General features: G+C 35.5%; 1 protein-coding gene across 1 annotated transcript in view; it reads left to right on the top strand.

Annotated features, from left to right (window-relative positions):
* The window catches only part of LOC106467911 (tyrosine-protein phosphatase Lar-like), a gene marked incomplete at its 5' end in the record, with an annotated part of 67,597 nt that overhangs the window by 23,844 nt on the left and 30,940 nt on the right, over positions 1 to 12,813 (top strand). The window contains 3 exons of the mRNA XM_013928297.2: positions 6,557 to 6,644; positions 10,793 to 10,962; positions 11,883 to 12,065. Of these exons, the coding sequence (XP_013783751.1) occupies positions 6,557 to 6,644; positions 10,793 to 10,962; positions 11,883 to 12,065 (441 nt within the window). The remainder of the gene's footprint in view (positions 1 to 6,556; positions 6,645 to 10,792; positions 10,963 to 11,882; positions 12,066 to 12,813) is intronic.

The raw sequence follows: 12,813 nt of genomic DNA, 5'->3' as shown, positions 1-12,813 counted from the left end.
GTTGTCATTTGATGTTCGCAGGTGTCCCAGAGACATTTTTATTGTAAATTGCCGTCACCCATTTGCATTTTTTGTTGTTGTTGACATTTCAACCTTTTTTGGCTCTAGACTCAGACCTTAGTTTCAGGGTCACTCCATTTGGGCTGACCAACACCAATGTTGGCATCGCTATCAACCAGGGGGGTCAGTTAGAGTGAGGTTACAACTATTGATGGACACCTGGTATTCCTTCACTGCAGATCCATGCGTTCTTCAGGTTCTGGTATCGAGGTTCGTATTTTTATTCAATTCTCCACCTCTATTATCCTCTCACCCTGTGGTATTTCCACATCCACCTGTACAGTAGGGTGTGGATTTTCGTTTCGCAGCTGTCAGAGTTATTGATCATGGGGATGGTAGTGACAGTTAATCCCATTCTTCCGTGATATTATTCCTGTTTATATGTTGTGCCTGAGACAAGGGGATATTCGTGGACGATTGTCATTCTTTCTAATCTCAACCCATTCTTTGTTCATCTCCAGAGTCCTTTCTCATCCTACATTGGCATTTTTCACCAGGTCCATGGATGCCCAAGTTTGAGGTTACTGAGGCATTTCTCTATATTCTCATTGTGAAGTCATCTTGCCTTTAGCTATGATTTGTATACATGGATCTAGCCTTTGGTCTAGCATCAGCACCATATGTCTTCTGCTGGGTTGTACAAGTTTTCACTATGTTTTATGCCCAGCTCAGCCACCTCCCATCCAACTCCAGGCTATGGAATGGGCAGTCAGGCTCTTACTTACAGGGATGGTTTTATATCTGGGGTTGTGGGCTTCACTCAAATCTCTTGAATTTTTTGGGATGAGGTCACATGCTATCCCTTCAGTGGTCCCATTGCAAGTAATGGATCTGGAACTTCAATCCACTAGATTTTCCAGTACCTTTCATCAGGAGCAACATCTCAGTTTTTGAGTGGTGGTTGGTTTGGATCAACTCTATTATTAGTGTGTGTGTATGTGTTTATGTATGTATGTGTATCTGTAGGTTGTTTATGCATGTGTATGTGTGTCTATATATATATATAAACTACCCCTCTGTCCATAGTTTCTCTCTTCACAGATACTTCACTTCAGAATGTGGTGTATATCTTCAAGGTCAGGAATTCCATGGTATATGAATGGACGACGAATCTTCCTTCTGCATCAATCATTTACAACTTCTTGCTGTCCAACAGGCAATAGTGCAAGGTCTAGATCTCTTGCAGGGGGAATATCCTCATGAGACATTTTATCAATTCTAGTTGTCTCTTAAATTTGGTTCTTTCTCTATGGGGCCTATTCCAATCATATCAGCCTCTTGACTTGCCATTTTCCTGGGGTGATGGATTTCACAACAGATTGACAGTTTCAGTTCTCACTTTCTCCTGACCAAAGGTATTCTCCATTGTGAGGTTTTCCGATTGATTTTTTCTCAGTTTGGGCCTCTAATGATAGCTTTAGCCATCCATTGATACTCAACTACAAGCTTTGGAGTCTCCAATACCTCATCCTCAGGCTGGGATGGTAAATATATTCAGTCCTGATTAGATGGGATTGCACATCTGACTTTCTTTCATTTCATCTGTTACTCAGAGTTCTGGCTATATTTCGATCCTCTATTTGCAAGATGTTGCTTGCCTAGATTGGCCAGCATAACCATTACTTTCTCTTCTACAGTTTCTTCATGTGAGTCCACCTCTGCATCTTCCTCTTTGGCTATCTTTATTAAGGCATCCGCAACCCAACATTCTACACCAAGACTTTTTCCAGCTCATTGGGGTTTAATGTCTACAGTTGCCTGGGATGTGCATGACAAGAAGTTTGTACCCACTTTAGTAAACGTGTTCACCATATCTTGTTTTGATCTGTTTTTTCCTTGGGTATAGCTTCATCTCCTGTCATTTAGGTCAGACAACTTTTTCATCTCCTTTTAGTTAACCTGAACATCTGATGGTTTTAGACTCCCAAGTGCTATCCAGTCATCTTCCCAAATGTTTTTTTTTTATTACTTAATCGAGATATTACAGTGGTACTACATGCCTTGTCTCAACAACCATTCGAGCCTTTAGCCTCATGTACCATATTTCACCTCTCCCTTAATGGGGATTTTGTTGCTGCTGACATGCTGATATCATTGGTTGGAGTTGTTGGCACGTTTGTAGGACTCTTTTTCTATCCCCTTAGGTCCTTCTATACCCTGATAGGTCCTTTATTTCTTAGCCTCTGGCAACCAGGGAAGGGGATACATCCCTCTCCACAATTCTTTTGCCAACTATTTCTCATTTCTACAGTCGATCATATGATGATAATTTGTTTTGATCTGTCAGCTCTGGAGGTGTTATGTGGCTTACTCTAACTACTTTCGTGATGATAGTTCCCACCTATGTATACTGTTGGATCCTTCAGTTCCTAAGATTTATCCCCACTTCCTTGGAAGTGGATTTGCAAATATCCATGTTGCATATTCTGGATTTTACAGGCGATGAATCTTCTGAAAGTTACATCACATTATATTTGGCACATTTATATCTTTCACTGCTCATTTCTTTTATTCACTGGGGTACATTTTATGGGCCTGTGTGTGGACTTCTCCCAATGCTTTTCTCTCACATTCTTTATATGATCTGGCAGTTTTCTTTGGGTTTTTTTCCATTACTCCCCTGGCTGTTTTAACAACATCTGCTAGATTATATGAAGGAGGGAGTAATCTTGTCTTTCTTTTCCAGGGTCTCTTACATCTTGCTTTTACCGGATCTCGATCTCAAGTGAGTGTTGCCCATAAAGATGTGCTTTTATCAATCCAATTCAGCACTAGCAACCCATTTGACTATACTTACTACTGATTGCAACAGGCTCTGTAGAAATTAGGTGTTCCAAAAGACCATCTAGGAACTTACCAGATGGTATTTCCATATTATTATGGACAGCTACTCATGGACCATTACCCCCAGATTCTACTAGTGGAGCTAGGGAGTCCTTAACACACCTAGTTTCCTAGTCGCTGGGGTGGTGGATAGAGGCTTTTTCTCCAGAGTGGTCAAGTGTGTTCCTCCACTCTTGGAGAAGAAGACAAAGCTGGGGCCCTCCTTCCCGGGTACCTGGATGTATTTACCAGATGTTGGAGGAGTGGCACCAGCCTCAGTGGGAGCCTACTCTTAATATGGGTTCAGATTTGACCCTACGCTGTCTGGTTGGGTTGTGCTTAGCCCTTCTTCTGAACAATGTCACGTTTTATATTGTTCATGGATGGAGGTCCATTATCTCCTCATAATTCCGAATGTGAAGTGGTCCCATCCTGGGTTCTTGGTTTAACACAGTGTTCCACATCCTCTCCATAATTTCAGGGGCAAGTGGAATGCTCCTTGCCCAATCAGTTGGAGAGTGAGGATGAATGTTCAGATTTCAGACTGGATGAGTTCTGTTCCTTTGGTTGAGTAAGGAGTATATGATCTCTCCGACTTCTTCAGATTTAAGAGAAGGTTTGTCCACTTCAGTGTTGCTTCCTTTCTCATTGTAATTCTGTTGGTTTGGAATACATCACTCTATGGCTATAGGTTGGGATCCAGTCAAAAGTGTATCTATATATAACATTGTGGTCCAATTGCTCTTGCCACCAACATGGGATATAGGGATCAAGACCCCTTAATTCCAACTCCAAGTTGTGGAACCTCGGCTATCTGGTTGGGGCCAGCCTATAATAATTACTCATGTACTATTCTACCCTTGATACCAATATTAAATTCTGGATGAAGAGCATACCTGTTCTGGATGTAGTGCAGTTTCCCCACATGGGTACCACTCTTATCTTGGTACATCCCTGTTCTATACAGATGCTTTCTGTATGGACAATGCCCTCACTGGCCCCTCCACCTTCTCAATGTGAGATTCTAGCTAAAGTGGCAGTAGAGTGTAAGTATGTTTTGAAAGTTAACATTTTCCTAAATTGAAAATGTATTTCCAATAATACTTACCTCCTCTCACACTCTCCCCACTAAGAGCCATTGTTAGTTACTGGGATGGTGTAAGTCTAGAAAAAGTGATTACATTATCTGAGGGAGGTATTTATATACAGTGTCAGGATAGAGGGTGCATTGACGTGGGTGGAGGGTTTGCAAATTATATATTGCCAAGAACATTTAAGTGGGGTATAAAAGAGTGGAGCATGCAAGACCAATGTTTAGATAGGCAAAGCCAGTGTCGAGGAATAGCTAAAGTGTCAGCAGAGGTAAGTATTATTGGAAATACATTTTCAGTTTAGGAAAATGTTAACTTCTACATCCATACCTAACATACTGACATATTCATTGACATGGAAAGTACCAAAATTGTCTTAAAATAGTTCTTCATCAAACATATCAAAGTTTTTGTTTTGTTCATTAAGTAAACCTTCTATGAGATTCAGTAATTCTCACGCTACGTTGAATTATCTACTAAATTATTACGTGAAATATATGCAGATATAATCCAGTTTTAGGTAGAGAACTTATTTAAACATAATATACTATATGTTGTTAGACTAGAGAAGATATAGATCGAAACTGACAGACAGTTTGCCTGTGGGAACTGGGAAAATGGCTGCACAGTGGCCATCTTCTTCATAACAGGAATGCAGGTGAGAACTAGTACAGAAAATGCTGGAGAGAACTCGTTTTTAACCGAAAAACGTGGGGTTTTATATGTTTTGCTGGGTATTCTTATGATACCCTAAATAGCTCTCCAGGTCCAATCTACAAGTAGGCCCTTCATATAATTGGTTCATTTATACTGATTCACTGTTGACTCTTTAAAACAAAACTAGAAACTAACTGGATATTGTCAGCAGCTGTTAATCAGTTGCCTATTTGTGTGTATCTCTCCTTTTTGTTGACCATTCCATTTCTGTAGTTAATGAAGTTAATTAATATAAACTTTCTGTAGCTTTTCTCTCTGCTATGATAGTAGTTGTTTATATAAACAGTTGGTGTCGTAACTTGTCAATGTGTCTCAATCGACTTGTCACATAACAATTCCTTGTTTGGGACAACTGTCTTTATGAAGTTTCTATTATCTGCTCGTTAATGTGCATATCCTTGCTGCAATTCACACGTATGTATGGCTTAGATAGGGAATTTAATTTTCTTTCCTAGCACCACACAGTAATAATTGGAATAATATTTATATAAGCCATTACTGCATTTGTTGTATCCCAGCTGGCCTGAAGAGCTTTGGATTGAGTGAAACTCATCATTGGCGATGGATACAATAAATATAGTGTGGTTGGAATACTGTTATTATTATACACTCTTCTAATTCTTTAAAATCCCTAAGAGACTAGATTAAGAATGTAGTATTTAAAAATTGAATAGGCCTAATACTAATGTTTTATCACAAGTATAATGGGATATTGACATGTAAAATGACACTTCTTTTTTTTACTTCTCCCCCTTTTGTTCTATTTATCATTAATATAAATATTACCATTTGGAGAGTAGGTTTCTGTGTTAGATCTCACACAATTCAAGCTATTACAATGTAATATTTCTTAATTTACATTCATGTAACTTGAGACTTTCCAATGCTCTATTTCTATATTTTTCATAAGCTAAAAAAATCATAATTCTTGTGTAAACGATGTTATTGTTATCCCTTTAAGTTCGTTTTCTTACAAATATCTGGTGTTCCTTTAAGAAGCTTAAGTACAGTGTGAAGCAGGAATTACCAGCAAAATAACAGATGAATATTAGCTGATTGTAAAATGTAGATGCTCAATGCTTTGTACACTATACAGTCAGTGTCTTTAGGGAGCCAACCCTTTTATTATGTATGAAGTGAAGGAGTAAAAAAAAAACAATACGTATAATATTAGATTTTATTACACACATTCATAGAATAATTACAAAAGACAAAGGTTTATTTAAAGCAGTGTTTTAGATGTATATGTTTTATTCAAAAAAGGTTGCTTTTCTACTGATAAAATTTTAATACTCACTTATTGGGAGTTGTGTCTTAGTCTAGGCATATATGTATGCCCATTGCTATGCATTATACATAGAGAATTTAGTTACACAGAAACTATAAATGTTCACTATATTGCCAAACAAATCTCCTTGACAATCTCCAGCTGCAGCTTAAATTTTTACATCTCAAACTAATGCGATCAAATAGTCAATAGTTATAGTAAATCATTGTGAACCATATCAGCTAGTCTCCCACAACAGATATGTTTAAGCTGTAGTTTAAAAGATAGAATCAAGCTCAGTTTGAGCATTGAATTGGCAATTACCATCGATTTATAGCCCATACTGCTTGGTTGTGAATTTTATAGATACTGCAAATAGAGTAGGATAATGTTTTATTATTGAAAAATAAATTGAAAGATAATGACTATAAAAACAGGCAATTAAAGAAATACCTTACTTTATGGTTTAATAAATACAAAAATATTTTAGAAACTAAACTATCTATTAAGGAAAATATCTTATAAATAAAATATAGAGAGAGTTAGTTACTTTAGCTTATAAGTAGCTATTAATAATTTTTCTAGTAATTTTATTCAGTATAACTGGGACGGAAGTAGCTGGGCTTGTCTCAGCATTCCCGTGTTATACTTGCATAAATCTTCAGGAAAAGGGGAAGAGATTGGGAGTTAGAACAATATAAGAACTTTTAAGGTAGGGTGTATAGTTATATTTGATATCTTTTTGTAAGGGTGGAGGTCGGGAGTTTAATTAGTATAAATATTAAGGTGGCTTTATTTCAGTTAATTTCTACTTTAAGAAATTAAAGGGTAACTGCCTTCCCACAACTGCTATAGACAGTAAAAGGCAGTATAAGCTGAAACGTTGTGGGTATAAGCATTCAGCTTCGTATCCTTATTTGATTGATTTTTTTTATGATTTTCCATGACGGCTGACCATATTGACATTGGCGTTTGGATTTTGTCTGATAGATGGGATATCTCCAATGCATTTGGGTGCTATTACCACAGACATTATCCATTATGACAATAAGTTGACAACCAGGACAGATAACGGTATTGCAATATCATGTAGCTATACTCATTATTGTTTTATAGTGGTGATTTAATTGCCTATAAAACAATTAATGTAATTCAATAGTTTGTAAGCTATTTATTTATTTATATATATAACTCGTGGTTACAAAATCCAATCCATACACCATTCTAGTGTAATTCAGTAGTCCTTCCAATCCAGTGTTTACAGACTCCCTATATAGCTACAGGATATAAATATATTAGCTATATATATATTACAAGCATATACATAACGTGTGGTATGTTGATCACCATACATCATAGTGATCAAACATACAGTACCACTACCAGTGATAGCATTGTCGCAATGACATCAGGAGCATTAGCCATCCAATCTGCGTGAAGCCAGTCCAATGGTTGTCATTGTTTCCTGAGAGAGCATCATACACCAAATACGTATTTCATGAAACTAAACTGTTTCAGATATGACAGTATTGCTATTATACATGTTTATGTCAATGATGGATTTAAAAAAATAAAGAAACAAGATAGCTACATTAAAGTGAAAATGCAGTTGCAAAAAAGTAAACAAAGAAGTTTTAGGTTTCAGACCTAAAATAAATAAAAACTTGATAATTTAAAAACTTTAAATAGGGATAGTAAACAAGGGAAACATAAAAAGCTGGAGATACTGTAGACATTATTTCCTCAAGCTACAAATCTCTGTTTTCACTCCATGCTCTTAGCTAGAATTACATTTGGTGGAGTCAAAATAGGGATTTGTAGCTTGAATAAATAATGTCTGCAGCATCTCCAGTCTGTGCATTTGTTTTTATCAATGGCTAGTGGGCTGCAGCCCTTCTGTGAAAATTCATGGCATGCAGCTTTCAACATTTCGTGGAAACACTTTTAGGATTGCCTGTGGCTTTCTGCATTTCCAAACACAGATTCTCTAGAGTCTGATGGCAAGATGAGGTAACCAGCCTTCTCAAGGAACGTCGGCTCCTGTCAGTCAGTATTTTATGCCTACCTGGTCGTTTCTTGGGCTCATTATCACCTGTAGACTTCCATTTCTTCTGTCAACCTGGGAATGTTTAATCATTGCACAATAGCACATACAGACATTTTCCCCAATAACATCCAACTTTCCTTTCCCTCTGAAACTCTCAGCTCTTTCCATGTACTCATCATTCAATATATATACACACACACACACACACACTATCCTACCAAAAGTCATGGGACACACCTCTGATTGCGGGAAAATGGGTGTGATGATGAAATGTGCCAATAGTTTGACCTATAAAGGTGACCAGTAGTTTGCTTGGAAGTCATTTTGAACTTGTATGGTTTAATAAAGTTTTTGTACCAAAGATATGTCTGTGTAATTCTGACATCAGTCTGACTCAGACTCTGAAAAGTTGAAGTGCAAGGTGATGTTCATGTGAAGAATAAAAACCCTTTTGTCCATTGTACAGTTTGAAACTTCCATTCACATGATCTCTACAGCCTCCTAAATCCACATCTAAAGTCGTTTTCAGTATCCCTATACATTATATCTGGTATTATTTCTACTCTAATAGAAACTGTTGGAAAATCAGATGTGTAGAGTAACACAGGAGATATTCATAATTCTGACACCAAATGCATAATATCATATTGAATGGCACTCTGTAGAAAGTTGTGGAATTCAAACACTGATTCCTACCTATGCACATAGGTTCTATTATTTATGGCTATCTGTGACTAGCTGTGATCAGATACAACGTTAAAACAATATTCAACTACATAAAAGTTTCAGAAACATCTCCTTAATTTGACAATAAACAAAACATCAGTGAAAACTAGAATATACAGAAGTTTAGTTTACATACCAGCTCTAGCTGTTGTAACAGCTATTCTTGTTGGTGGACGATAGAGCTGATCAGGAGGAACAGCTGTTATATTGACTTGATACGTTGTGAAGGGCATGAGGTCATCAATGGTGTACTCTCTGTGATGTTCCTCAATAAAGATGTCTATAGGTGGTATTTCAAGCTCTTGTAGCTGTCCTTGACTGTCAAAAAACTCTTTGTGGGCACCATAGGATATCTAAATGAGATTTGTTAGTCACGAAACAAGATTGTTTTTCTCTTGGAAGTTAAAAATGTCTAAGAAAACAAATACTCAAACAACCTTGTACTAGACTTTAGCATTGTTAAGTGCATCTGTCAATAGTCAAACATGTAACTTTTATTTATAAAAAAAATAATATCCAAATTTTTGTTCGCCACAAACTTGTACTGTTGACTAAGAGCTTGCCATATTTCGTAAAGATTCACTTCATAAATATGGAATTATAGTGACCATTACTTCTCCAGTTCTGGACTAGCCTCATGCACATTCAGTTAATATAGACAAATAGCTTCAGATCTTATTCCAACTCTCCTTGCAAGGAGAGTTGGATTTTAAATTTTTTGGTTAAACTTACCTATAAAACAACTATAGGTAACATTTGGGTGAGTAAAATTAAATGATAAACTGATTCATGATTAGCTAGTATCACGAAATTTAATCTAAGTTAGTTTCACGCCTATTCCTGTAACTATAATCATATGATTTCAGCCAAGCAAGTCCAGTTCTTTTCGACTTAAATCAAAGTCTGAATAATAAGATTCTGGGAAGGTGTGTGTTTTATTATTTCATCTTAACTTTCAATAACAGAAAACATTAACACGCTGATAAATATTTTTGTAATACAGTAGCTTTACTTCCTCATATTTAAACAAGATCAAATAAATTTAGTATTCTTTGACAATAAATCAAAGTTTTAACTTTGAACTACTTTTACACCTTTTTAAAAACAACTCTTATGCATTGTGAAGGAATTCAGAACAGTATTCAAAGTATTAAAAAAAAATAAAGATGATAACACATCATTCTGTCTTGCAATCAAATTAGAAAATATGCTTAAAAATGTAACGTTTAGCATTTCTAGATTATTTTGACAGACAATATCCAATACACAAACATTGTTTTTAAACAGTGAATTAAGTTTATCACAGTTTATCTATAGGAAGTTACAATGACATTGCAAAATTACTCTTCCAGAGTGACTACAATGACATCCACTCACAATTTCCCCTCTGACATCTACTAACAATTACCTTTGTGGCTTGTTGAGTAATTACTCTGACGTCTACTAAATTATCCTACTAAAGTGACTACTCTTACATTTACTTTTAATTACCCTAACAGAGTGACTGCTGTAACATCTACTCACAGTTACCCTTCTCGAGTGACTACTCTGACATATGTACCCACAATTCCCTACTAAGGTGCCTACTCTGATATCTACTGACAATTACCCTTCTAGAGTGACTACTTTAACATCTCACAATTACTGCTTTTAAGTAAGTGACTCCTTTATATATATATATATATATATAAATACATATGTTATTCAAATTGTCATGTTTCAAATATCTTAAGAAAAACCTTTATCATGAAATAGTTATTTAAGTACTGAGTTTGTTTTCCATGTTCTTTGGTCTGTATATTTATGGGTATATCTACTCTTCTTTTTTTTGTAACAAATCAAACCATATATAGAGCTGTTTATTAAGTTAAATATTACTGATGTATAATGTTTTATAGGTTATCAGTCATCATTTTTACTAGAAATTAGTTTGGGAGGGAATGAGATACAACATTTGCCCCCCTGCTTTAAAAACGTTTGAAACCAGATATTTTTTAAACTTTTCATGTGCTCTGTACATGGCGTATAACTTGTGTACAATATTAATCATTTGTCCTCCAGCTCCAAGGCCAATGGTCAAGCCTGATCACCTTGGGATCAAGAATAACCAGGAAATTAAAGTGATATTACCCCAAGCCTCGGAAGAGTATGGTTTGATAAGTCACTACTACCTCATAGTTGTCACAGAAGAACAAGCTAGAGAGAACACTGACACATATACAGAGGATGAGGTAAAAAACCTATATTTAGGATCATTACGCATCTAGATGTGAATAGATATAGTTTAAGATGACCACTATGGAGAGTTCCAGAATGAGTTATTGTTAGATTTGAATTTGTAAATAAAAGAAAAATATTACTTTATTTCATGTCGTTATGAGGAGTACAAGAAAATATAGTGATTCATTACATAGATAAAAGGAAAATATTACTTTATCTCCTTTTGTTATGAGGAGTATATGAAAATATAGTGATTCATTACATAGATAAAAGGAAAATATTACTTTATTTCATTTTTTTTATGAGGAGTACAAGAAAGTATAGTGATTCATTACATAGATCAATGCTTCTCAATTGCGTGAATGGTTCACCCAGAAGTTAATTAGATCAGAATCAGAGTGAATGATGGGGTGAATGGCAGTGAGTGAACTGTTGTGAAAAACTTATAGGGTGAATGATATTGGAAAAGGTTGAGAATCACTGACCTAGATAAAAGGAAATATTACTTAGTTTATGTTGTTTTTAGGAATGCAATAAAACATAACTTATTAGATACTTATTTTTGTACAAAAGTTTGTTTCCTTTTCAAATAAAACTGTCTTAGTATTGTAAGGATCTGTATTAAACATCAGGTACTAGATTTTGTTTTATATTGAGTAAAACTCTCATTAGCCCATGATAATATGTTACAGTCATACATGTCATACCTGCAAATGAAATAGGAACTGTTTCTTTTTCTCGTTTTCATAAGGAGTGTAACTATTGGCTGTTGTGTCTTTAATTGTACATGTTTGTTCTTCACACTAACAAAACAGCTGGTACATAAACTAAGTATTAGATAAACCTCATCAAACATATTGATATCTCTAGTTTAAAAATATCTTTGACAATTTCTATTTAATATATATATATATATATATTTTTTTTGCAGCTCATGAAGACATCTTTAGATCAACGTGAGCCTTACATTACTGCTAAGTTCCTAAGACGCAACATGCCCCAAAACTTTCTTCTAGGAGATGGGAAAGTCTATAATGGCTTCCTGAATCGCCGCTTACAGCATGGACAGAAGTACAGGATATTTGTGAGGGCAGTAGTAGATACACCCCTAGAGGTAAGAATAAAATAATACAGTGGATATTTAATAAAATAAGGGTAGATATGCAACTAAAGCTAAGAGGAAAAGAATATTGTAGATGTTTAGTAAAAATAATAGCAGATACACTACTGTAGCTAAGAGGAAAATAATATAATAAATATTTAGTAAAATATTGGTAGATACACCTCTGTAGCTAAGAGGAAAAGAATATTGTAGATATTTAGTAAAATAACTGTACATATACAACTGTATATGGATAATTAGGAAAGTATAGAGTTAACAGTTGTTCAAGTAAATATGTATACACCACTGGAAGTAAGAAGTCTAATTAAATATTGTTACAACAGCGGAAGTCACGTGACACTGGGAGCATGCGCGCTGGAGTTTCTAGAAAGATCATGACTTATCGAGGAACCTCGCGAATGTCCAAGTGTTTGCCAGGCACCCTCTTTTTTAGTATATAAGCCCGGCAAATAAAGGCAGCAAGATATAGATATGCAGATAGCTTGAAGATATAGATAACCAAGTCAAGCGAACAGTAGGCACCATAAGTAAAGTGTGTGAATCACTGTGTGTTATAAAGGTTGTTAAGTTTAAAGTGACTGTGGAAATTCTGTGTATTACAAAGTTGTATCGAGAAAGAATGAACTAGTTTTGATTAAGAAAGGACTTGTATCGCTGAATTTATACCGGAAATTAACAAACGAGCAGATACACAACAAATTGGTGTCAGAGAGTGGGATAGAGAAAAAAAAATGGAAAC

This window comes from Limulus polyphemus, unplaced genomic scaffold (assembly GCF_000517525.1).
Source record: "Limulus polyphemus unplaced genomic scaffold, Limulus_polyphemus-2.1.2 Scaffold2792, whole genome shotgun sequence".
In the NCBI taxonomy this organism is placed as follows: domain Eukaryota; kingdom Metazoa; phylum Arthropoda; class Merostomata; order Xiphosura; family Limulidae; genus Limulus; species Limulus polyphemus.
The sequence above is the reverse complement of the archived record's forward strand: the minus strand, read 5'-3'. Positions and strand labels throughout refer to the sequence as shown.